The following is a 27,027-nucleotide window of genomic DNA, read 5'->3' as shown; positions in this document are numbered from 1 at the left end:
TACTTGGTTTCAAGAGAGTTTTTTTGGCATCAGGCCATTTGGGGGTACGTCTCTATAGGGTTGTTGTACAGCACTTGCTATAACAAGCTTTGTTACAGTGTCGCTGCTGTAACCTGTTATCTCGGATGTGAGGCTGCTGTTGCTGCAGTGTGAACTATTGATGGGTATAATGCATTTGTTAGCCCACCCACCCAATATCACCACCATCCGTCACTGCCTGTCTCATATTTACCCATCTGTTTAACATTAATTTTTCTGCCAGCCTGGACTCTGCCCTCTCTTCAATGCCCCCTCCCATCTCAATGTGAGATTAAATTCCCCATGTACACACACACCAAACCACAAACCTTGAGTTACATCTGTGACCTTTTTTTTTTTAATGGACATTTGGACAATTGATAATTGTGAAGATCCTCTGATATAAATGAGGACTGTTTAAAGATAAATAAGGAGGGGACATTGTAAGTTGTTGATTTGATGAAATCTTTTTCTTTAGTTCATTCACATAAAGTTTATATGGAAGTGGTTTTGGGAGAACATTTTTGTTAAAAGATTAAATTCGTTTTTTTTGTCTTGAATTTTTGTTTGAAAAGAGTTTTAAAGAAAACGTACACCCCTGAGTTATTAATGACAGACTGAATTATCTATCTGACGTCCAATTTTGATAACTATAGTTCCCTATTGTTCCTTCAGGCCTTAAATTGCACAACAAAAGTTCAAGGCAAAATATCCCAGTCAGGATTGACGACGGCATGGTTGAAAGGGCATGAAGTTATGCAACTTAAAAGTCCTCACTGAAATGAAAATGGTATTTCCTTCTCTGTTATTTTGAAAATGTTTTTAATATTAATTGGGAGATTGACGGATTACGAACTATTTCTTACTAAAGTAAAAGATCACGATTTGATGAATTAAAGCAGTACTGAAAAACTGGGTCATAAAATGAGACGATAGCTCTGATAAGGTCTTGAATAAACTTTCGAGGTTTGGAGGTTGTATAGTAGGTTAGTAAGCCAAGCAGGAGAACCGTGAAACAACGAATAGGCTGACATTACCACATGGATGAACGTTTAAAATCCTGCAGCGGCATTGAGCCTAGCAGCCAGTTCATGTTCATAGCGGTCCCAGAGACCTGGATAATTGGATAATTCATACCAACATTACTGAGTGGTCATTTTGTTGATGCACTTAAGACGGCTGCCCTAAGTCATTTGATATAAAGCTATAAATGATAAACGCTGTAAGTGTTTGTCCATTGAAGAAGTGCAGTTTCCAAAGGGGGGAAGCATAAGCAGTGCTAATATTTCCACCATTGTGGATTTATTTCCATCCTTCATTTTGTATTTATACCCAAACTTGTTGTGTACACTTTTCTTGTATTAAAAAAAAAAGCAATGCTGGTTAATGTGTGATGGGCAGGCTTGGCCGGAGTGCTGAACAGGCAATAGCTTTGAATCATGAAGATGAGGTTTGTGTAGTAAGAAGTCTGTATTCCTTTGCCTCTTACTTTCCAACAGTCCGTCTACTCCATCACGCGTACTACGTTAATTTCCCCCCCCCCATCTTTCTCCCCACTTGTACTTGGTGTAACCAGGTTAAAATTAATGTTTTTATTTTATTTTGTTTGAGTATGAAATATCACCAAATCCTGTCTGTGTGCTGTTATTTGTGTTAACTACATTTTATTTTGTCATTATTTACTTTTATGTATGTTTTACAACGACCGTCATATACGTGTACTGTCGCTTTAAGGGAGAGGCCATTTTTGTTTTGTGGGAGGAGTCTCAAGCAGCGATCGAGCCGAGCCACGCGTGTTTTTTTTTACCGTAGCACAGGTTTGCTGATTGAGGAGAACGTAACTTTGAGTATCCCTGTAAGAAGATACTGCAAGCTGTGGGATAAAATACTTGTTTATCCTTTTTTTTTTTTTTTACATCGGAGTCCCGTGGACGGTTTCTCCTTCTGACGCACACGAGTGAAGTCCGGACAGTGGTTGAGCTTCGACCCCACGTCCGTAAGAAACACCGCTCCCGCTGGAGGACTGGATGTTTGTCGAAGGGTTTGAAACCAAAATAAATGGCAAGGTGGGCCAAATAGAGTCCTGTGTGTCCCCCCTCCTTCTTTGATCATGATGATGATGATGATGATGAGAGACTGAGGGCCCCCCCCCCAACAACACCTGGGGCCCCACCCAACTAGAACACAACGCAGAGCTACTGATGAGAGTGACGGGCGTGCTGCAGGCTGACCAGCATAGAACAGCATAGGACTGCCCCCGTTACATTGGTGCCGTGACCCTCCTGGATCCTGAGAGTGACATCAGTTGCTCGCCGCGGGAGCCTGCCGTCGTCATCAAGCCCCAGACATCCTCAGGTATTTCTATAGACTGTACGCTCATGTTACAGTGGACTGGAGTTGAGCTGTGTGGACACTGGACAGTCATAGCTGTGGTTATCATGGACTGGGCTTGTGAACAGGACATTTGTATATACTGAAGGAAGAAAAACACACGAAAAAAAAAAAAGGAAAAAAGGTTAATGTTGATGTGATTGAAGGACTCGTGTGAATAATCTATTGATGTAAACTACTGGATATGTGCATATGTGATTAATCTATTGGTGAATTTGTTGATTGTGTGTGATTGTTTCAATCTCTTAGTGATTTCTAGATTCAATTATTTAAATGAATTGCGCTTTTCACTTTTTTATTTTATTTTTTATTTTATCTGAGTGTTAGAGGTAGGAACATGGCAGAGGGTGGTTCGTACGTGGGTGGGGGTTTACGGCTAGGTGTAGGTAGGAGTTTCGGGCAGCTCTTAGAGGGCGGGGAACCAGACACCAGAGCACCAGGACCTAGAGACCCGACCACCAGGACCTAGAGACCCGACCACATTTGGCACTCCTCAGTTCACCTCCACACGCTACGTAGAACGGGCCAGGCCAGGTATCAGCGAAGGGGCTGTGCTAGGTAACAGCGAGCAGCCAGTGGGTGAGTTAGCCATGCTCATTACTCGGTTAGCAGAGAAGATAGGAGAGAATCACTGCTAAGCTGCAGGAAACACAAATGCTTAGAAACACACACACAGACAGTGCTAGGTCTGCTGAACAGCGTTCGGAGACAGTGCCTAGTGTTAGAGTAGTAATGCAGACAGACGCTAGGGAGCCTCCTATTTTCAGGGGTGATAGCTCTGATAAGTTTACAGTTCATGAGTGGGAGAGCCTTATGACTTTGTATTTGAGGAAGCGAGCCATTCCAGTTAGTGAGCAGTCACATGAGATTCTAGCTAAGCTTATGGGGAAAGCAGGGGACGTGGTGAGGATAAAGCTGCGCAACACATCTGTCAACCACATAGCGAACCCCCACATTATTTTTGATGTACTGAAGCAACACTTTAGTGACCTCACATACTCGAGCATGCCCCTGGCGGACTTTTACAGTACGCTGCCCAAGCCAGGTGAGGACGCTATGGAGTATTGGATTAGGCTTAATAAAACAGTGGAGGTGGCTGACGAATGCTTGAAGTGGCAGGGCCGTAGTATTGAAGAGCCAAGCCACGAGGTAAGCATGATGTTTATCAAACACTGTCCAGATCAGTCTCTTGCCAATGTTTTTAAGTTCAAGTCCGCAGGGAAATGGTCTGCTAGCGAGATCCAGGAGAGGTTTGATGAGCACATGCTGGAGAGGAAGTCCCGTGTTGCTGCAGGTGGACAACGTGAAGCAGGCGCGGTAGAGCGTAGGTTCCATTCACAGGTTCATGTCCCTGTAGTCGACATGGCTCCCGACTTGAACACGACCGTGCCGGTGGTGCCATCTCCCGTCTCGGCTCATGCGTCATCTCCTATACCATTTTGTACAAGGTCTCCTACACCGTCTCCCGCACCGTCTCCCGCACCTGTCTCTGGCGGTGATGACTATATGAGGAGTTTGGTGAGCTTGCTAGACCGTTTGGTCACAATGCAGACTCAGGTTCCAGTTAGCGCTGCAGTCCAGACACCGACGCTGACTCAACCGCCAGCTAACGCCGTAGGGCGGGTGCCAGACACACCACAGAGGTTGTGCAGGATTTGTAAGTCTCCGGATCACTCCACATTTTCCCACTGCAGCCGGGAGAACCGGTGTATAAACTGTTTGTCTCCTGGTCATTGGAAGAGGGACTGTCCTCACCCGCCCAACCAGCTCCGTTCTCAGCCTGGTGGAAGAGCTGGTCGTCAGTCTCGTCCGTTAAACTACTAAACCCACACCTAGAGAGGGATGGTGTGGGTAAAGTAGATGTATCCCTCACTGATGTCTCCGACCTGGCTCACTTGTATGAAGACAAGTGTGCCAAAGCACCTCAGGGTTCGCGTATGGTCATTCAGGCGACACAGAGGATTCAGGCTTTCAGTGACTTGTTCTATGCTCCTGTTCTTGTCAACCAGAGTGTGCAGCTTAATGGCATGTTGGATACTGGCTCTATGTCATGCAGTATCAGTGAAAATGCAGTAGAGAAGCTCCGCTCTGGGGGTGTTTTACCTGAGAAGCAGCAGCCTGAAGAGAACATTGTCTTGATTGGCTGCGGTGGTCTGGAGACTAGGCCTGATGGTTTTTATGACCTCAACATGCAGCTTTATGGTGTTTCCTTTGTCATACCCACTCTGGTCGTGCCCAGTCAGCATGATGATCTGATAGTCGGCACAAACGTCATTAAACATGTGGCCCATGTACTCAAGAGTGGTACTGAGTACTGGGACATCGCGTCCGGACAGGAACATCCGTCTAGTCCTGACGTTGAACAGTTCTTGTCCATGTTCACGAATGTAGAGCGCTGGAGGGGTGGTGCAGTTCCTGAGAAGATAGGTACTGTTAAGCTCACCCAGGCCGTGACACTCTTACCGAGGCACGAGCACTTAGTCTGGGGCAGACTTCCTGCTAAGGTGCCTATGTCAGCTGGAAGCACTGTTGTTGTGGAGCCGACAGACTCCAAGGCCATGCCACGCAGTGTACTCGTAGGTCGACTTGTCACACCACTCTGGGGTGATAGGTGGGTACCCATGACTGTTGTCAATCCATCTGACAAAGCCATCACGCTGAAAAGGAACTGCAAGTTGGCTGATGTGTTTCCATGCTTGGCGATTGAGGACTTTAATGTTTTCCAGGGACTGCAATCAGTTGCAGGGAGGCATGAGTCCAACGCCACAGATAGTGCCTGTCCGCCTGTCCAGCCGGCTAGGAGTTTGTCAGAGCTCGGACTCAGTGACGTTGACCTCAGCTCCTGTCAGGTTAGTGAGGCATGCAAGTCCCAGCTCACTCAGCTGCTCACCGAGTACCATGACATCTTTTCCAGGGACTCTCTGGACTGTGGCGAGGTCACAGGATACACACATCGCATCCATCTGGTGGATGAGCGCCCCTTTCGCTTGCCCTACAGGAGGGTTCCCCCAGCCCACTATCAGAAGTTGAGACAGGTTCTCACTGATATGGAGGAGAAAGGGATTATCCGGAAGTCCTCGAGCGCATACGCTTCACCGCTGGTTATGGTGTGGAAGAAGGATGGCGGGCTTCGGATCTGCACTGATTTCAGATGGCTGAATGCTCGGACCTTGAAAGACGCTCATCCCTTGCCACACCAGTCGGACTGTCTTGCCGCGCTGGGTGGTAACTGCCTCTTTAGTACGATGGACCTCACCTCTGGCTTCTTCAACATACCAATGCATGAAGATGACAAGAAGTACACTGCTTTCACGACTCCCCTTGGGTTGCATGAATACAATCGCATGCCACAGGGCCTTTGTAATAGCCCTGCAGCCTTCATGAGAATGATGATTGGGATCTTTGGGGATCTGAACTTCACGAAGCTTTTGTGCTATCTTGATGATCTTCTTGTCTTCGCGCCGTCAGAGGTTGAGGCTCTGTCGAGGCTCCGCACTGTGTTTCAGAGGTTGAGGGAGAACAACTTGAAACTGGCTCCGAAAAAGTGTCATCTGCTGCAGAAGCGGGTGCGGTTTTTGGGCCACGTGGTTGATGGCGGAGGTGTGTCTGTCGATCCCTCCAAAGTAGAGGTCATCTCCAACATGACAGTGCAGGATCTCATGGAAGGTGATGGGTGCACGCCTTCTGTTCGTAGGATCAAATCTTTCCTTGGTATGGTATTTTACTACCAGCATTTCCTCCTGAACTGCTCCTCCGTGGCTAAGCCCCTGTTCGCCCTTACAGCTGGACAAAAGAGGAGGGGGAGGTCAGCTAAGGATAAGAAGCCCCATGGCAGCTTCCGTAAGCTTACCTCCGCAGACTGGACGGTGGAATGTGGGGAAGCATTTGATCTGTTGAAGACGATGTTACTGGAGTGTGTGGTGCTTGCCCATCCAGACTTTGAGGTGCCTTTCATTTTGTCGGTCGATGCGTCTTTGGACGGACTCGGCGCGGTGCTGTCTCAAGTGCCCCGAGGAGAGTCCAAGGCCAGACCTGTTGGTTTTGCAAGCAAGTCCCTCAGTGCCTCACAGCGGAAGTATCCAGCTCATAGACTGGAGTTCATGGCGCTGAAGTGGAGTGTTTGTGAAAAGTTCAGCCACTGGCTGAAGGGTCAAAGCTTCACCGTTTGGACAGATAATAATCCGCTGACTTATCTCCTAACGAAGCCGAAGCTTGACGCGTGTGAGATCCGCTGGGTGTCTAAGTTGGCGTCTTACACTTTCGATCTCAAACACCTGCCAGGGAAGAAAAACGTGGTGGCGGATGCCTTGAGTCGCTACCCTTTTTCCAAGCCCGTCAGTCAGAGGCTACTTAGGGAGCCCTACCCGGCCCTTGTTCAGGAAGCCGACGGGGTTGAGGGGGACTCTGTGCAGGATGTTTTCAGACTCAGTTGCCAGTCCCAAACAGTGAGTAGTGCGCGATCTGGGTTTGCTTGTGATGCAGCTGAGGTCAGGGCTTTTTGTCAAGCCAAATGTGACGGGCCTGATGCATCAGTATTCACAGCACTCAGTTTGGTCCAGCACGTTCAGCATCTGTTGGGTGGTCAGGATACACTGCCAATGTTATCCACCGAGGAGCTCAGGTTGAGTCAGGAGCAGGACCCCTGCATCTCCAAGGTGTTGCCCTTTGTCGCTGTTCAGAAGCGGCCATCGAGACGTGAGAGGCATGGTGCTGACCAGAAGGTCCTCAGGCTGCTGAAACAGTGGGAGAAGTTGGAAGTCAATGATGGTGTCTTGTACAGGGTGACAAAGGACCCAGTGTCCAAGCAGAGGAGGTCTCAGTATGTTTTACCTCTGAGTCTGAAAGACAAGGCACTGTCTGGCATCCACGATCACGCTGGTCATCAGGGCCAGGACCATACTCTCTCTCTTGCAAGGCAGCGTTTTTATTGGCCTGATATGGAGAGGGATATCAGAGCATATGTCAGATGCTGTCGGAGATGTGTGTTTGGGAAGACCCCAGAGCCAGCTGCTTGCGCGCCCCTGGAGAGCATTAAAACCTCCGCACCGATGCAGCTTGTGTGTATGGATTTCTGGTCCGCTGAGGACAGTAAGCAGCGGTCGGTCGATGTCCTAGTGGTTACTGACCACTTCACTAAGCTTGCTCCCGCGTTCCCCTGCGCCAATCAGACAGCGAAGCAGGTCGCCAAGAAACTCTGGGATCATGTATTCTGTGTTTACGGGTTTCCGGAGAGAATACATTCTGACCAGGGCACAAACTTTGAGAGCAACCTGATTGCAGAGCTTCTCAGGTTGGCGGGTGTAGCGAAGTCCCACACGACGGCCTACCATCCTATGGGTAATGGCGGGACAGAGCGGTTTAATCGCACGATGGGGAATATGCTCCGTTCCCTTCCGCTTCAGCAGAAGCAACAGTGGCCTCAGCAGATCCATTCTCTCACGCTCGCGTACAATGCCACTGTTCACGAGACCACGGGTTACGCGCCTTTCTTCCTGATGTATGGGCGTGTCCCAAGACTGCCGGTGGATGTTATGTTCAGGCAGGTTTTGCATGACCCTCACGTTGTTGATTATGACTCTTATGCTCAGTCTCTGCTTTCCTGTCTAAGGAGTGCAATGGAGATTGCTCAGAAGCACTCCACGGCTGAGCAGCAGCATCAGGCGCGTCAGTACAACAGACATGCCAAGGGCACTGTCCTGTCTGTCGGGGATCGTGTTTTGGTTGCGAACCAGAGTGAGCGAGGGAAGAGAAAGTTGGCTGACAAATGGGAGAACGGAGTGTACACGGTTGTCGGTGTCAACCCCAATATCCACGTCTACAAGATTCAGGATGCAGAGGGGCACACCAGGGTGGTGCACAGGAACCGTTTGTTGGAGGTCAACTTCTTGCCCCTCCCTGAGTTAGATCAGGGTGAGGAGTCCAGTACAACCAGTCAGTTGTTTGACTGCACAGAGTCCGATGAGGAGGACAGTGCAGATGGCCTGACGGTCTCAGGGGATGCAGTGGGGCTAGCAGTCTCATCACTTGGAGACTCACCTAGATCTGAGTGGGCAGAAGCGGAAGAGTTCATTCCGTCTAGTCTGGTAGTCAGTCCTGTGGGGGCCACTGCTCAGTCTCCACCCAACACACACGCACCACACAACACACATGCACCACACATAGAGGCATCACACTCACTCGATGTAGGTGTTATATCTCACACTGATTCGCACACAGGGGCACCACCCTCACTCGATACAGATGTTGCAGCTCGCACTGTCTCACGCACACAAGTAGAGAGCGATGGTCGGGTTAGGACACGCACAGGGAGGGTGGTGAGGTCAGTGAACAGGTTAATAGAATCTATGGCTCAGATGCCATTTCTACGGAGTGTGAGGGTTTGAACTTTGATGGAGGTTGGAGTCATTCAAACTAGTTTAATGTGAGTTATTAGGTGTCTATCAGACAGGGTTGTTTTGGGCCAAGTGCATGGTGTGGCGTATCAGGCGTCACATTGATCTAAGGGAATTCTGAGACTTGATCAACCTCATTATTTTCTGGACCTCGTAACCGAGGTAGCTCCTAAGTTGACTGGAGGACTAGGTCCTTCTTTTCACTTGTGCCAGTAGTCAGTGATGGGCTTTTCCTTTCCTCTTTCTCTTTTTATCCTGCTGTCAGGATGTTGGTGAATTTCAGGAGGGGTGAATGTAACCAGGTTAAAATTAATGTTTTTATTTTATTTTGTTTGAGTATGAAATATCACCAAATCCTGTCTGTGTGCTGTTATTTGTGTTTACTACATTTTATTTTATGTCATTATTTACTTTTATGTATGTTTTACAACGACCGTCATATACGTGTACTGTCGCTTTAAGGGAGAGGCCATTTTTGTTTTGTGGGAGGAGTCTCAAGCAGCGATCGAGCCGAGCCACGCGTGTTTTTTTTACCGTAGCACAGGTTTGCTGATTGAGGAGAACGTAACTTTGAGTATCCCTGTAAGAAGATACTGCAAGCTGTGGGATAAAATACTTGTTTATCCTTTTTTTTTTACATCGGAGTCCCGTGGACGGTTTCTCCTTCTGACGCACACGAGTGAAGTCCGGACAGTGGTTGAGCTTCGACCCCACGTCCGTAAGAAACACCGCTCCCGCTGGAGGACTGGATGTTTGTCGAAGGGTTTGAAACCAAAATAAATGGCAAGGTGGGCCAAATAGAGTCCTGTGTGTCCCCCCTCCTTCTTTGATCATGATGATGATGATGATGATGAGAGACTGAGGGCCCCCCCCCCAACAACACCTGGGGCCCCACCCAAAATAGAACACAACGCAGAGCTACTGATGAGTGTGACGGGCGTGCTGCAGGCTGACCAGCATAGAACAGCATAGGACTACCCCCGTTACATTGGCCAATTACCCCACTCTTCCGAGCTGTCCCAGCTGCTGCTCCACCCCCTCTGCCGATCCGGGGCAGGCTGCAGACTACCACATGCCCCCTCTGATACATGTGGAGTTGCCAGCCACTTCTTTTCACCTGACAGTGAGGAGTTTCACCAGGGGGACATAGCGTGTGGGAGGCTCATGCTATTCCCCCCAGTCCCCCCCCCCAACCAGGTGCAGTGACCAGGACACATACTCGCATCCGGCTTCCCACTCGCAGACACAGCCAATTGTGTCTGTAGGGATGCCCAACCAAGCCGGAGGTAACATGGGGATTCGAACCGGCGAGCTCCATGTTGGTATACTCCGTTATCGTTTTAATGAAATTAAACAAACGATAGTAGCAACTGATGTCATCCAGCAAGGGATGTTACCATGCATCTCAGCAACTGTTCCATTTTTATTGGCAGTGGTACCAGATCTGACTGCCATTTCAGTAATACGATCACTAAAAGAGTGGTTCATCGGTTGTGTTCTTGGCAGTTTAACCTGCCACCATTTTGCATAACCAGTGGAGCTAGTTGAGCTCTCGCTCTTTCTCTCTCTCTCTCTCTCGCTCTCTCTGTCTCTCTCTGCCTGCCTGCAGGTGCACCATAATCTCAGCTGCAGCATTCCTTAACTCTCTGAACATTCTGTCTCTATTGTCAAACTTAGGGCCATAAATTTACCCTCAATTCGCCAAGTATCTTTCCATTTTAAGAACGAAGATTAATCACTTACTGGAATAGAGATTCCCAAACTCTAAAACTGTAGTAATCCGACAGCAAAGCTGAATTTGCTGTCATGCCCTACGATATTATTCAGTGGAGTTATGTTGACCTTGATAAAATGTTGACGGACAAGGTGATTAAGAATATGTGTACAACAAATAACCTCTGGTCTTCTTTTAATGATCCTAGGACTGTGCCCCTGCATGTAAACCCATATATTTTCAACATTTTTTTCCCCCTTGATCCTCTTTTCCCGACCTGCAGATTATTGTTAGAGGTGTTTTGAACCTCCCCAAGCAACTGGATCATATTAAGGTGCTGGAATGTGGCTAAAGGTGGGACAGTTTCCGGTACTGGTGTTAAGTCGTAACGCACAGCCTTTCCCACATTCACGCTCCACTACAACACAGCATATACCCCTTTCTGGGAAGCCGCCAGGTAGACTGACCTGTCATGTTGTCAGTGCTTCTGACCACAACCCAGTGTTAAGCAACAGATGGACATGACACGGCATGTCTCATGAAGGAGCTATTTCCTATTTTTACCTGGATGAACACAGGAAAGACAAGTACCGGCTGTTATCCATGAGAAAATGCCTCCAGCTAATGTTCCAATCTGTTCAGCTTGGGAGTGGAAAGTATTATGGTGAGCTGTAGGATGTTTCTCTCTGTGGCATCTTCCTCATTACTGAAATTTTTTCTAGAAAGCATTTTCACTTTTTTTTTCATCTTCTTCACTTATGTATTGTGTGTGTGTGTTTGTGTGTGGGTGGGTGCCACACGCACACCATGTTGTTCAAGGCCAACCTGTAAGAGTTCACAGAATTCATGTTATTGTATTAGAGAGCATTTGAATCAAATTTCCATGAGTATCCTTCAGATATCATTCACATAACTCTGCAATTGTCAACAGGCCTTTGAAATAATACACCAGACTTTAGACTCTCTGCCTTGGTGCCTTGAAGTTGATTGACTTATGGTTGGAGAAGCATCTTCTGAAAGCCCTCATCTGTTCACTATTCTCTATTCATATTCTCTATTCATTTTCTTTATTCTCTGTATAGATGGCTTACCAAGTGTCTTGTTTTCCTGTCCACAGATGTTCTGTATGCTGTGACCACCTGACTAACTGGTACTATGAGAAGGACGGCAAGTTGTACTGTCGGAAACACTACTGGGAGAACTTCGGGGAGCTGTGTCATGGCTGCTCTCTGCTAATGACTGGACCCGCCATGGTTAGTCTGCGGCAGTTTTCTGTCCTCACCTCATGTTTTGCCCAAACATTTTCTGCCTTTTTTTTTTTTGTCAGACAGTCTCATTTCTCTAGGCCTCTGTCTTATTAAGTTTGTCATTAGATTTAAAGTGATGACCGTTGTAATAACTGCTTGCCACATTTAAAGGATATGCTTTGCCATGCTTTTAAAAGCAGATTATGCTTGGAAAGACACTTCAGTAATATACTGTAACCAGACTTTTCTCAAAGACATCGCCAACTTTTTCCCTTTCTTCTAAATGTACCATAGTGGGTTAAAGCTCTCTCTGCTCCAGTTTCTCACAAATGTAGCATGAAAATATACTGTGCAAAAAGCAATGGGGCCTGGGTTTGTGGTGATTACATATACAGATGATTAATGCTTTATATTCTGGGCTGGCGTAACATAGCAAACCGGGCCCCAAAACTTACTCATGTATTAGCCCCCCCACCCCTTGGGGCCCCACTGTTATTCGTTTCTGCACAGACATTCTCCACAGTTGACTTCCTCAAGCACACAGATGATCTAGTGGGGAAAAAGGGAGAACATAAGGTGGTTTTGGAGCCCATCCATAGCCTCTTTCAGTCCTCGGTGGTGAGGTGGCTCTATAAACAGTTAAGCCTACCCACGTTCTACCAACAGAACCACTGTGTTTACCAGTGTGTTGGTGTATTTTCAGAGATCAAGTATCTGTTGTTGTATAAAGATACCTGTAATTCTCATCTTCATGTTGGATTTATTTAACACAGCATAAGTTCTGCTTAGTTAGAACCTTGATTCAAATACAGTTCATCCAGGATCTTGCTGCTAGTTATCAAAGTTAAAACTCAAACAATTTTGCATGTACAATACCTAAACCGGTCAGTTTACAAGGAAAAAACTGACCTTTCAGGCTAATGTGAAGGTCTATCAGTGGACTTAAGATGAGATTTATAAAATGTAATACACTTGGCAAATGGCAATGCAACTTGAATTATATGTTACATGTTTATGTTACAATATCATGTATACATGGAGCATCAATTTCAAGTGGGTTTGAAGAAGCCAATAAACCATAATGATCTCCAAAAACTACCACCTGTACTTTATTAATGAATGTCCAGAATGTTTAAACTATACATAAATGAAAAACTTTGGGGCTCTCCCTAGATTAGAAAATGAGCTCATTGTTTTAAGTATGGAAAATCTTGCTGATGGTTTTAGTTAGTTTGGTCCTTTGTTATGTCATTTTATGCGTAGAAATCCCATATATTAGAGTGTGGTGCTGTGAAGTTAAATGTCAATGTAATTTAAATAACTATGAATTTCTGGTGGCACCAGCCCTTGCTGGTCACAGCCAAGGTCATGCCTTGTTTAACTGGTCCAATGTGGACCTTCAAGTAATGGATTTGTTTTTGGTTTTTTTTGCCACAAAGCAACTCACATAAAGGACCCTTCTATTTAGTATTGGCATCTCGCTTCACCGGCTAGTGTAGCCAAGTATTTTTGGCATGGTTGAATTGGCAGCCTCCTACCCAGAGACAGAATAATTGTGGGCCCTCAGCAGAGGAGAATTGTACAGGGTGGCCAATGCTGGTCATGGTTGTTGTTGTATTCAAAAAGCTATGGTATGACAAATCTTTTTTTAATGAACAGAATAGGGCAAGAATGTTATAGGCTATTTCATAGTAAACCTTAATTCACCTTGGGCCATGTGGAAGTTTTGGTGTGTAAGCTCACATTGGAAGCTCTCCAAAATGCAACAAGCATAATTTGATTGTCCCTCTTTTATTGGAGGGGGTTGGAGGGGGAAATGAACAGCAGCAAATTCAATCCCATTGTGAATATTAAATAAATTGGCCCAGTACTGCTCACATGCTTTGTTTTGAACAAACACGCGCAGACTGGCCTAGGCAGTGTCCGAAACTGCATGTGACCCATACGACTCATGCTAGTGGTGACGTGGAGTGAGTTTTAGTTTAGACTGCTCAGTATGCTGATTTTGTGAGCGCAAGAAGTCTCCAGATGTGTACTATATGTAGTTCTATATGCCAGATATGAGTACCTATAGCTGAAGATTCCACTGGTATTTAGGGCGAGTTTTAAGCACTGGGCGTGAAGCAAGCATTAGTTTCTCTTTACTCAGACTGATGTGTTTTTTTTTCCCCCATTGTGTTGTTAATGACTTCTCATTTTATGTCTGCAGACTGGAAATGCCCCTTACCGCTTTTATCACCGCCTCTTCACGTGTTGCACGCTGTTATCTCTGTTTTTGTGGAGGATAAATCCAGATTGATTGCAAAAGAGTTAAATGCAATGCACATTTAGCCTATCCACCAGTACAAGTTGGTATCATGATATGCTGGTGTCTGTTGAAAAACTTCACAAGAAAAACCTTCATCAGAAAAAAAAAAGCATGGGAGAAACCTCAGGAAGGGCAGCAAGGGAGGGATCCCTCTTCCACGGTGGACAGACATGCAATAGATGCCAAATGTACAAAAATAACAATTATAACGTAACATTAGAGATTACACAGAGCGAGGTAATGTAGAATACACAGAGTTAAAGCATACAATTAGTGTTATTTGGTATTGGTATAGCTCAGTAAGGGGCATGGTTAGAAATGAGGGGGATTTTTGCAGGGTATGAAACAGTCATTCAGACCTGTGACACACCATTTTAACGTTAACAGCAGTGTAAGCAGTCTTTTGATTAAAGAATACTGCATTACTATTTGATAATGTAGTATGTTTGTGCAGGGTTTCAGACTCACCTTTAGCCTGTGCTGCTACATGTGCATAGCAGCATCCAGTGGCTGGGAGCCTGAGGCTTGTTGTGTCTTGGGTCAGCGATGATGTTTTTGCCTTGCGGGTAGGGAGTCACAGACTTCTGGGATGTAACACTCATTTGATTTACATCGTCTTATTCTCTCCCTGTAATGATGGGGAATCCTTTCCCAGCACTCTGACTCAGAGTCCATGTGAAAGAGATGTGGCACTATGCGTGTTCTTTGAGTAAATTCTGTTAGAAGGTGACTCCCAAGTCTCAAACTAATTCCTTAACCGTAAGTTCATGGACCCGCCTTGACAAGACCTTCCTAATTTATGTTTCATCCATCCATCCATCCATTATCCAAACCGCTTATCCTGCTCTCAAGGTCACGGGGATGTTGGAGCCTATCCCAGCAGTCATTGGGTGTTAGGCGAGGAGACACCCTGGACAAGCCGTCAGGCCATCACAGGGCATGTCACTAGATTTATATTATCATAGTCAAAATGTTTCTGTTAAAGTCCAACTCACACCAGTTTGGTGAATCTTCATTTGCCCCCTGCATAAGAGGAGATTGAAATGTTCCATACACGTGCAGTGTTACTGTGTGGGTTTAATATCCAAGGTTCAGAAGGCAATTCAAAGGCATTGTAGGGTTAGTCTTTTGTGTGTGACAGGGTGTGTTTCTTGATTTCAAGACCAGTGAGCCCTGAACTCAGTCTTCTCTTGATCTTGAGCCCATTTTGTCCTGGTCTTGACTTTAAATCTTGACTTAGTTTTTTTTTTTAATTATGCCTAAAAATATTATTATTATTATTATTGTTATTACAGTGTAAACTGTAAGTCGTCAGATGGGATCATTTCAATACTAATTCCATCCATCCATCCATTATCCAAACCGCTTATCCTGCTGTCAGGGCCGCGGGGATGCTGGAGCCCATGGGCAATAAAAAAAAGAAGCTATTTTAAAGCCGAGATAATTCAGGGAAACTAATGTTAAAAGGTTTAATTTTTTTCACTCACTCCCATGATACTGAACGCCGCTACCTCCAGTCCGAAATCATCAAATATTTTGCAGTACAAATCATGATTCAAATCATATTCCTGGTACGAATCCTATGGACAAATTCTTGCCCATAATCAGCCCTATTCTAAAATGCCATAGGCCTACTTTCATTTTTAGACGTGGGACTACTGTTATTAAAAATGTACTTCAGGCAACGCTTGGCCATATTGCTGTGTCCTACAGTTTATCTTAAACGTGTTTGAAGCAGCTGATTGTTTGTTACAGTCCATTTACAGATAGTGGGCTTCTGTCTTTAGGTCAGTTTAATCCAGTAAAATTGAGAAATTGTGTGTTTCATGACATTTATTTAATAAGTGTACATGTAACAATAATATGGTCATCTGGGGAAAAAAAATCAAAAACCTAGTTTAAAATGACCTCTTATAGTGATGAGAGCAGTCACTATAAGCGATTACTGTGAATGTGGTCACTGCAAGCTGCTTTTCACATTATTGTTATTGTTTTCGGTATTATTATTTCTATGAAGGAAATTCATTTCCTTGCTGCTCATCTGCCACTTTCCTTCCTGCTGTTGCCCATAATAATCCAGTTGGGATTTTCAAACCTCCCCCAATGTAGCTACCCTATATCTTTTACAGTCATAACTTGTGAGCAGTTTGGATGTTGAGCTCGTATTCGTGTAGTCTGAGTCTTGTCTCTGTCCTGACCATTGAAAGTCTTGGTTGGTTGGGGTCTTGGTTTTGTCTTGATATCAACTGAGACAGTCTTGACTACAACGTGTGTGTGTGTGTGTGTGTGTGTGTGTGTGTGTGTGTGTGTGTGTGTGCGTGCGTGCGTGCGTGCGTGCGTGCGTGCGTGCGTGCGTGCGTGTGTGTGTGTGTGTGTGCGTGCGTGCGTGCGTGTGTGTGTGTGTGTGTGTGTTGGAGCAGCAGCAGCAGCACATGTATATGAGATATCCTGTGGTGGACTGGAAGGGGGGATGCATTATGTCATCTTGCATGATTAAAAGAGAGAAAAAAACAGCCTGAGGTGAGAGTGCAGAAAGGGAAATCATCTGGTGATCTTACACTGTGCAGCCTACATTCATGAGAGAAAAGCATGAGGAGAGTGATCTGTGAACCACAGAAGTTGTGAAAAAGAGGCAACGTCAGCACAAGTGGCTCAGAACTGGTGTGGTGACATCATCGCAGATTCCAGACGGGCTGTGAGAGTAAAGCAGGTGTTACTGTCTGCATCAGTGCTCAGAGAGATAGAGAGAGGGAGTAAGCGAAAGAGCGAGAGTACAAGAGAGAAAAGGTCAGACTTGCTGCGTAATACAGATCACCTCTAAACGGCACAGCTCAGCTCAGCTCAACACAGCACCGCACCTTGGGTTCACCAGCAGCAGGACATTGCTCTTCTCCTGCTTTTACGATATGTCATGGCAGTAGCATGAAGATCAATTCAATGTGTTTGTGGTTCCAGGTGGCTGGAGATTACAAGTATCACCCCGAGTGCTTTGTGTGTCTAAGCTGCAAGGTGGTTATCGAGGACAGGGATACCTACGCCTTAGTTGAGCGCTCCAAACTCTACTGGTAAGGCACTGACACTAGTGGATTGCCTTGATTTATTTATTTACTCATTCATTTGTCTGTTTATTTGTTCATTTACTGATTCTTTCCATGTTTTTGTTGGCAAGAGTACTATAGATGTCTTGGCAAAACACATACTGTTACCAAGCAGTGTGTGATATCAGAGTTTTTGCTAGATCAACAACTGACAACTTGCCCTAGTACACCATTCTCAAGCTTTCTCTTCATGGTTTGGTGCGTCAAAGGTATTGACGCACCATAAATAAGAATGCTCACTCTGCATGAGCATGGGATACTTCCATCTCCTTTTTGGATGAGCAGATAAACCTAGAGCCTAGAAGACACTCTAGTCTTATACTTGGTATGGATAATATTTTGTTGTAATAAATACCGATGTTTTCATTTTTTGTTTTCTTATTTTGAGTCAGATATGTTCCTTCTGGTAAAAATGTAGAAAATAGCAGGAAGCTACGTGCATTGAATCGGAGGTTCAGTCACAGTTGTTTTTCTTTATTCTGTGTTTTTTTCTTTTTTTCCATCTGTGCTTTAAGTAGTAAATAACTTCCGTGAGTGTTTCTGAACATGTCGTGATTTGTTCTCTTTATTTCCTTGTGCACAGTGGAAAGTGCTACAAGCAGGTTGTCCTCACGCCCATGTTGGAGAAGCGTTCCCCTGACTCTGTCCTAGACTCCCTGCCTCACACGGTGACCCTCATCTCCATGCCCTCCGCCGCAAATGGCAAGCGGGGTTTCTCTGTCTCTGTTGTGAGGGATGTCGCCGGCGGCTCAGCCACCGTTCAAGTAAAAGAGTGAGTGCTGCTGTCCAAAAAAACAAATCCTTGTTTGAACACCTCTGTCCAATGTCCCTGCAGGAGCAGCATGAGTAGGAATGAGTTATATAAGATCAATTCCTGGTCTGTTACGTAGCACAACATCGGTGCATTGTGTTTGTGTATCATTATTACTGGTTACACCTCTAGGGTGTAGTTTAATCTCTTAAAAATTGGTTTGTGGCCTCAACCTCCTCCAGCTTAAGTATGGAGCCACTCTGACATTGACTGTTCTATTTGACATAATACTGATTCGGTCACAGTAACTCATATTCATATTGTCCTAGTCTAGTGTTTTTGTCCAGCTAGTACATAGAGTCACCAGTTTGACTCATCAGTGCATTCATTTTATACCAGTAATATAAGTATTGGTGTTATGTTGATCCCAGGGTAAGGGGCATGCTTATTAGTCCAGAGGTCCGAAACGCCATCCATGTTGGGGACAGGATCCTGGAGATTAATGGTCTTCCAGTTGGGACATTGATGGAAGATGAAGTAAGTACATGCACCATTCATGACTCGGATACTCAGCTTGGTATTTAATGATAGTTTGTTTCACTGATCTTCTAATTAAGTGAATACATTTCTTCGTAAACATAATTTCTCATTTGAAAACCATATTCAATTTATTGGTGTAACATATTAATCCACTGGTTAATTTATACTAACCACACATGCGATCTTGAGATTCCACACCTTCATTTAGATATGAGGAGAGAATGATATGTGGAATGCAGGCACATTCTCACATCCTCACCCAGGAACCATGACATGCATTCCAATTCTGCTTTCATTCACTAATTTTAACTTCTAGTTCTCATCTACACAAGGTACACCCCAATTGCAATTCCATCGTTAGGTGGCATTTTTTTGGAATTACTTTGCTGAATTCTCAAGAAGTGTTGTGTAACTCAATTTTCCATCCATTATCCAAACCGCTTATCCTGCTCAATTTTAAGACTTAAAATTTGAGGTGCTAAAATTCTTTCTTTCTAGAGTGAAATCTTGCTAAATTTTAAACAACACTACGCTGTCTTTCTGTCCCCGATGCTTTCTGCTGTTTGTGCAACTTTGAATGAAAGCCGTTTGCCCTAAAAAACACATTTCTCTGATTGGTTTGTTTAGGTGGATGACCTTATTCACCGAACCAGTCATACTCTGCAGCTGCTTATAGAATATGATCCAGTGAGGCAACGTTTGGACAGGCTTAGGCTAGGGTCCCCAAGGAACCAACTGGGTGTCCCCGCCACCTCCCGCATGCGCCTGTCCTCGCCTTCTTATGCTGTCTTGGAGAGAACGGATGTGGTCTATGATGGCACGCTGAAGAGGAGATCTTTGAGGTCTGCCAAAGCAAGCTGAGCAGCCAATAAACTGTCAAGCTTATAGAGAAAAACATCCTGTTGAAGACGAGATTTGTAATGTACCATGTTTTGTTGTTTTCAGTATTGCCTAATTGACCACAGCATCTTTTTTTTCTTCTTTTTTTTTTAGGCGCAGTAACAGCACATGTAAGTCTCCTGGGCCATCTTCTCCTAAGGAGCATCTGACTCTCATGCGGGACATCGGCCGCTCTGAATCTTTACGATCATCCAGCAGCTGCTCTCACCGCATCTTCCGGCCCTGCGACCTCATCCATGGCGAGGTGCTCGGCAAAGGCTTTTTTGGACAGGCCATCAAGGTCAGCCTCTAAAATGGAGCTAATCCCTCCCATGATTTTTTTTTTCTGCCCGTGTCACCTCTTGTTTCCACTCAGGGCTGTGTAGTTGGCTGGAAATTTTACATTGTCTCTCATTGTTTTCTCTGATCTTGATAGGTGACACACAAAGCCACGGGAGAAGTGATGGTGATGAAGGAGTTAATCCGCTGTGATGAAGAGACCCAAAAAACATTCCTGAAGGAGGTTAGTAGGATCTGGGGAAGGCGCCTGGGGCTACTTCACCAAAGATAATGGAGTCCTCTGTATCTACCTTGAGCTATGATTTATGATACCCACAGCTGGAGTACATGCCAAACACTCCCAAGATTAACCTCCTTGTGCATTTACCTTTATTTTTGGAGTGTGTTGCTTTGATCCTGTGAAGGTTTGTTTTATTTATTTATTTATTTTTGCAGGGGTAATCTCCATCAGCCCTAAAATTTATTTGTCGAACTTAACTGCTGAAAACTCTGCCTTTTATCTCTCTGTCTGTCTGTCTGTCTGTCTGTCTGTCTGTCTGTCTGTCTGTCTGACATGTCGCTTCCCAGGTTAAAGTGATGCGTAGCCTGGAACATCCCCATGTTTTGAAGTTCATCGGTGTGCTGTACAAGGACAAGAAACTGAATTTGATTACCGAGTTTATTGAGGGAGGCACCCTAAAGGACTTCATTAGAGACATGGTGTGTAAGACTAGTTGATTCACTTAACCCTTTTCCCTTTCCTCTCCCACAGCCCGGTACCAAAATAAATACCGGCGGCTTTAGAATGTGCTCTGTTCTGCTCAAGGCTGTGTGGGAGGGGCTGACCCCAACTAAACTCTGCTCAGATAAAGAGCTCTTGGCTCTGTCGTGGGCTGGCTGGCATGTGAACTGGCAGAAACAAAAGTGTTCCCAGGTGAAAATTCAAGGTTTCTTCTCCCCTCCCCCTGTAATGCACTGAACAGAAGTATCCAGCACAACATATGGCCCACACCAATAAGAGGGGGAGGTTTTGTTTTTCCACTGGGACTTTTAAAAGTGTATTGTAGCTGTAGTCATTTGATTCTATTTGCTGAAACTGTGGTACTACTTAGAAGTATCTGTGGTAAATTCTATGTGAGGTTTAGCATGTAGAATATATAATCACCTAATGTTGGCTATTGACCAGTAGCTATCTTTATGTGGAGAACTATTCTTTATCATATCATGTGTCGATATTATGTTTAGTCTTAATGACATGTCAAGGAGCATCTATTAATCTTCTGTTGTTTTCTTTGTTTTTTTCTCCTGTGGGACATGACAGGATCCATTTCCATGGGAACAAAGGGTCAGCTTTGCAAAGAGCATCGCCTCTGGAATGGTAAGGTGATCCCTTATTGTCCCACTAATTAACTACAGTGCAAATGTGCTTTGAGAATACCTTTTAGCTGCTGTTTACAGCACCCTCCTGTGTTTGAAGGTGTCATAGACAATGCATTTAAAGGCGCAGAGCCTCATTTCAGGATTCATGTTGCAGAAGCAGGCCCTGCAGTAAAAGCCGCATTGTCCTGAACTCCAACATTCTCTCTTTATCAGTACACGTCAAGCTACACATAATTACCACTGTGGCTATTGTGTTTACTCAAATTTATTCCTCCTCCTTTCTTTTTTTTTAAGGCCTACCTCCATTCAATGAGCATTATACACAGAGATCTCAACTCTCACAATTGCCTGGTTAAGCTGGTAAGTGCCAAAGTACATTGCAGGACGAAACACTTGAAAACATAAGGGCTACTGAGGAATGGTACTTATTACTACCATTGAGGGGAATGGTAGTAAAATTACCTTGTCCCCTGATTCAAACTGCCTCCAGTGGCCTTCAGCAGTCTGTTACATTGATGGTCAAGTTTAGATTAGATTACATGCTCTATCCATGTGGATGAGGGATGGTTATACCCAGCCTTAATGATTTATTCAAAGCTGCCTTGTCTACAAGTGAGCACTGTTCTCATTTGTGATTTGAACTTAAATCCACAAATGGAACAAAAGCTGTCAATGCAGTCTTAAAGGGAAAATTCAGCCATTTTCAACCTTATCTCTTGGCTCACCAATCAGGCCAGTAAGATACCAAGCCCAACCCAACCTCCCCTATATGAGTTGGACAGCCGGTCAGTTACTAAGAAAGGCACTTTCATTACACAGGACCTCTCTCACCCCCTCTACCAATTCTTTGTTACACCCATCAGGCTGCTGTTACAAAGTCCCCCTGGCCAAGAAAAACACCTATAAAAAGTCCCTCATTCCCTCAGCCATAAGCACCCTAAATAAATTAAAATTAGCACTTTAGCCATTCCACAAAGCACTAGATAATTTGTCTTTTTAACTGTTCTCCAGTGTCAGTTTTTTTTAACCTTTCTACTCTTCCGCCTTTTTAATTTGTTGTCGTTATTTATTGTGTTGTGATTTATGAGCCATGTCAAAGAAGAATTTCAAATACATTATGGCAGACAATAAAGCTTCTTGAAACATGAATCTCTCTGCAAAAGGCATAGCACATGAAAAACACCTGCAGTTGTTCCCGGGCGTCTCTGCATCTCGGGAACGGCAGTGAAACGTTTTTTTCCAGCTGCCAAGTGACATATCGTGGCGTCATTTAGCAGGCGGAAAAACTAAATACGGCCTAGAATGGTTTCTAATACTCTAATCTACTCTACTGTTAATGAGACACATCCTCATTCTCTCTGCTAAGCTACATTTCCAATCATGGAAATTTCGTCCTACAACACTAGCGCAGAGGATTTTATGGGTAATGATACAGAGGCTTACACGCAATGCATTCTGGTATGTGTAGCCACTGTGGGAAAGACTCTGAGCAGGACAGCACTGTTTCTCTGTCTGTACATATAGTACACAGTGAGGACTTTATTGCGTCAATTGACTACATTACTCATCAGTACTGATTACATATGCACAAAACTATCGGTGAAATTTCCCTTTAAGTAAGAATCTTTGGGCCCCTATAACATTTAGCCCCCCCCCCATTTTTCTCCCCAATTGTACTTGACCAATTATCCCACTCTTCCAAGCCGTCCCGGTCGCTGCTCCAACCCCTCTGCTGATCCGGGGAGGGCAGCAGACTACCACATGCTTCCTCTGATACATGTGGAGTCACCAGCTGCTTCTTTTCACCTGACAGTGAAGAGTTTCACCAGGGGGATGTAGCGTGTGGGAGGCTCATGCTATTTCCCCCAGTCCCCCCCCCCCAGACAGGCGCCCCGACCAACCAGAGGAGGCGCTAGTGCAGCGACCAGGACACATACCCACATTCGGCTTCCCACCCGCAGACGTGGCCAATTGTGTCTGTTGGGACGCATGACCAAGCCGGAGATAACACGGAGATTGGAACCGGCGATCCCCATGTTGGTAGGCAATGGAATAGACCGCCACGCCACCCGGAAGCCCTTAACATTTAAGTCTTTTACCTAGGATGAATATTTTCATCCCAAGGGGGGAAAGAAGTGTTTTAGCTCTGCCACCTCTGGTGCCACGTGTCTCCACTAGCCTAAGGATGGAATCCCATCAGATCTTTCTGTCCACTTTCCCCCATTTGTTTTTGAATGACCAAATTTTACTCATTAGAATGCGTATATTTTCCCTTATGTATTTGTATACCTATATATGTTTACGTTTTTGTTTGTTGCTTAATGAAATTGGAATTAAACCATCCCCATTGGCATGTTTTAACAGGATAACACAGTGGTGGTTGCTGACTTTGGACTCTCCCGACTCATAGTAGAGGAGAAAGTTAAACCCCCACCTGAAAAACCTGCCACCAAGAAGAGGGTGTTCAAACGTATGGACCGCAAGAAACGGTACACAGTAGTGGGAAACCCCTATTGGATGGCTCCAGAGATGCTAAATGGTGAGCGGGGGTGGGGGAAATTTAATCGAAAAGGAGCATTCATTCCATGGGCCATTCAGTGCTCTTAATCTCTTGTTTTATCTTAGGTAAACGCTATGATGAGAAGGTGGACATTTTTTCTTTCGGGATTGTACTTTGCGAGGTAAGAAATGTTTTCATCACTCTCAAAATGCTGAAATTATCATTTACATTTTAAAAGAAATCTGCGTTGGAGGTACGTACATCTCCAACATCTACATCTCCAAAGGCCAATTTATTAGGAAACCCAAATCAGAAACGTTAAATTCTAGTTGCAGTTGAACAGATTAAGTTTTGTGGTAATGCAGTGCTCAACCGTGAATGCTTTCCTCAATGATGGTATGTGCAAGTAGTCATATTCAAATGAAGATTTAGCATCTTTGGGATGTCAAAGAAGGTTAAATCAGTTCATCTGGATACAACGTTTATTGACAGATACTTTTCATCACTCAACTAAGTGACATCTTGGGTCCGCGGTGGTGTAGCGGTCTAAGCAGCGGCTTTGAGTCGATGCAGTTCCCCACTGGGGACCGGGGTTCGCGCCCCGGTCTCGTCAGATCCGACTATGGCCGGACTCAATGAAGCAGCAGCAATTGGCAATGCTGTCTTCGGGAGGGGGACAGAGTCGACTTGTGTTCGTCACATGAAAGCGTCTCTGTGTGTGTGTCGGAAAAAGCAGTGGTTCGGCCTGGAATTGCCTTGTCACGAAAGTGGCGAGCCGTCTCCTTCGAGACTGACGGCCGGAGCGATGCAGTTGGCGAATGCATGTAGTACGAGGGTGGGTGTTTGAACTAAAATAGGGATCGATTGGCCACTAAATTAGGAGAAAAAAGGGAAAAATCAGAAATAAATTTTTACAAAAATAAGTGACATCTTCTGTCTAAACTGACTGCAGGTATCCCCACCCTTATAAACAATACAGTTGCATAACGACCGAAACCAACGGCCAGTTTCATATGCAAATATGGATGTGACCATTGATCATGTGTACTATTCACAGAGGATTAGGGATTGTTGCAATCACAGCATTGTAAGATGGCGAAAGATGTCTAGCGACTGAAACCAACAACCAGTTTCATGATCAAATAAGGGTGTGCCCATTATCTAGAGTTTCAGTGGCCATTTGTACTATTCACCGAGGATTTGGGATTGTTTGCAATCACAACATTGTAAGATGGCGACAGATGTACTCTTTGTCGCCGTCTTACAATGCTGTGATTGCAACTATTCCCCAACCCTCTGTGAATAGTACACATGGCCATTGAAACTCTAGTTAATGGACAAACTTGCGTAATGGACAAACTTGCGTGACAGTGTTTGCTTTTGCATACATCATGCAGCATTGCCTATAAATATCATCATTGTCTGTCATTTGCTCAGTAATATAATGTCTAAGATATTTCACCTTATTACATACCACAAGATTATTATCAGACAATTTAAAATCGGGAAATTTTAGATGATTGACCTCGTTGGTTCTGCAGATCGTGACAACACTCTTACTAGCATTGTATTTGATATCATGCTCCACACCATACACAGAACATATATCAAGGAGCTGCTGGAGACCAGCGCTACAGGGACTAAGAATGACAAGGTCACCTGAATACATAATATGGTTCACCAAGGTAATACCAATCATGCACCCAGTGTTACAGGCTTTCAGCTGCTTGGACAAATCAACAATATATAAATTGTAGAGAACCGGAGACAGAATTCCCCCTTGTCTGACACCATTGCTAACCCCAAATGGGGCTGAAACGCTATTACCCCATTTTTCTTGCATAGTCTGGTGGGCATACCAATAAGCCAGAATTCTCACAATGTATTTAGGCACTCGTCTTTGACTCAATTTAACAAACAACTTTCTGTGATTAACACGATCAAAAGCTTTAGAAGCATCAATAAAACACATAAGAACTGATGAGTTTTGGCCTCTCTATTTGTTAATAATTTCCTTTAAGACATACGTATATATATAAGTCAGTGCCAGTGCTCATTTTTACAGATGAAACGAATGGCATACTTGTATCTTGCATTAGTGAGCTTCTTGTGTTCAAGCTCAGGCCCTTGTCTGGGTCTGCCTGCCATAGCCCATGATTTAAAGGCTTCTCCAAAGAGATCCTGAAAAAAAAAAGTTGGAGATTCAGTTATAAGTGTTGGTGGAAGAGGCAAATAAATGCCCCTCTGAATTACAGGAGCGTAATATTAATGTCACGAGAGAAGCAATATCATCACCCTTGTATAATATAGCATTGATGTGTTGAAAAACATGTGTGTGTGTGTGTGTGTGTGCATATATATGTATGTATATATATACGTATATATATAGTATATACTCAATAAAGTTACATTGCTTTATTGACAGCTGACAATTGTTTATGAAACAGGCTTGTACTGTCTCATAAAGTATTTACCTTCTTTTTATTTATTTCTGATTTTTCCTTTTTTTCTCCCAATTTAGTGGCCAATCGATCCCTATTTTAGTTTAAACTCCCATCCTCGTATTGTGTGTGTTCGCCAACTGCATCTCTCCGGCCCGCAGTCTCAAAGGAGACGCCTCGCCACTTTCATTACAAGGCGACTCCAGGCCGAACCAGTGCTTTTTTCGACACACAGAGCCGCGTTCATGTGACGAACATAAGCCGACTCCGCCCCCCTTTTTTGTGCCCTTGCTCACCTCTGTTTTTTTGTTTTTGTGGCATTGTTTTTTGGCCATGTGCAGCTCATTGGGCTACAGCCACTGTATGAAATGTGCTATAAAAATATTGACTTGATTGATTGATTGATTGATTGATTGATTGATTGATTGATTGGTTTCCCCTGTTAGTAAATTAGTTTCATAACTTTTTTGCAAGCTTTTAACACTTAAGTACATTATTTTACACCTGCAAACCTTTAGTTAAAGAGACCATTATTTGCATGGATTGACCATTATTGACTCTATACTGTATTTCAGATTATTGGACAGGTCTATGCTGACCCTGAGTGCCTCCCCAGGACTCTGGATTTTGGCCTGAATGTTGGCAAGTTTTTGGAGAAGTTCCTCCCTGAAGATAGTCCACCAGCATTCTTTCCTCTGGCTGTGGCCTGTTGTGATCTCATCCCAGAGAAAAGGTGAGTGTTTAGTGCTCCTGTTATAGCCAGTGGCTAAAATCTGGGTTTGTTTTTTAACAGCAGTCTTTTCATTGTTGGTGGCAAATGAGTTCAAGCTGAACTCTCTTTAGCAAAGGGTAATAAGTGACATTATGGGGATGATGGTATTCATCACTCACCTGAAATTCCCCTTAGAGAGAAACATCTTTGCCTTCATCCTATGTGATGAAAGCCCAATCGATTCTCTGCTTTCTTTAAATCTGTGTAGACCCACTCGTAAAACAACTTTGAGCTAAAATCTGCCTCTGATCCCAGATTGTTTCCTCGTATTTCCTCTCAGCCTTGTTGGCTCTAACCATTCTCCCAATTATCTCTGC

At 44.5% G+C, this 27,027-nt stretch overlaps 1 protein-coding gene across 1 annotated transcript in view; it reads left to right on the top strand.

Annotated features, from left to right (window-relative positions):
• limk2 (LIM domain kinase 2) overlaps positions 1 to 27,027 on the top strand; it is a 59,705-nt gene that overhangs the window by 31,098 nt on the left and 1,580 nt on the right. Inside the window, exons 3-15 of the mRNA XM_056284851.1 lie at positions 11,633 to 11,768; positions 17,026 to 17,135; positions 17,752 to 17,940; positions 18,351 to 18,456; positions 19,087 to 19,301; positions 19,453 to 19,639; positions 19,775 to 19,861; positions 20,206 to 20,337; positions 20,939 to 20,995; positions 21,292 to 21,357; positions 23,362 to 23,536; positions 23,623 to 23,678; positions 26,514 to 26,671. Coding sequence (XP_056140826.1) covers positions 11,633 to 11,768; positions 17,026 to 17,135; positions 17,752 to 17,940; positions 18,351 to 18,456; positions 19,087 to 19,301; positions 19,453 to 19,639; positions 19,775 to 19,861; positions 20,206 to 20,337; positions 20,939 to 20,995; positions 21,292 to 21,357; positions 23,362 to 23,536; positions 23,623 to 23,678; positions 26,514 to 26,671 — 1,674 coding nt within the window. The remainder of the gene's footprint in view (positions 1 to 11,632; positions 11,769 to 17,025; positions 17,136 to 17,751; positions 17,941 to 18,350; positions 18,457 to 19,086; positions 19,302 to 19,452; positions 19,640 to 19,774; positions 19,862 to 20,205; positions 20,338 to 20,938; positions 20,996 to 21,291; positions 21,358 to 23,361; positions 23,537 to 23,622; positions 23,679 to 26,513; positions 26,672 to 27,027) is intronic.

Source organism: Lampris incognitus, chromosome 1, assembly GCF_029633865.1.
Source record: "Lampris incognitus isolate fLamInc1 chromosome 1, fLamInc1.hap2, whole genome shotgun sequence".
Classification (NCBI taxonomy): Eukaryota; Metazoa; Chordata; class Actinopteri; order Lampriformes; family Lampridae; genus Lampris; species Lampris incognitus.
Note: the sequence above shows the minus strand (reverse complement) of the source record. Positions and strands in the feature narration are given on the sequence as shown.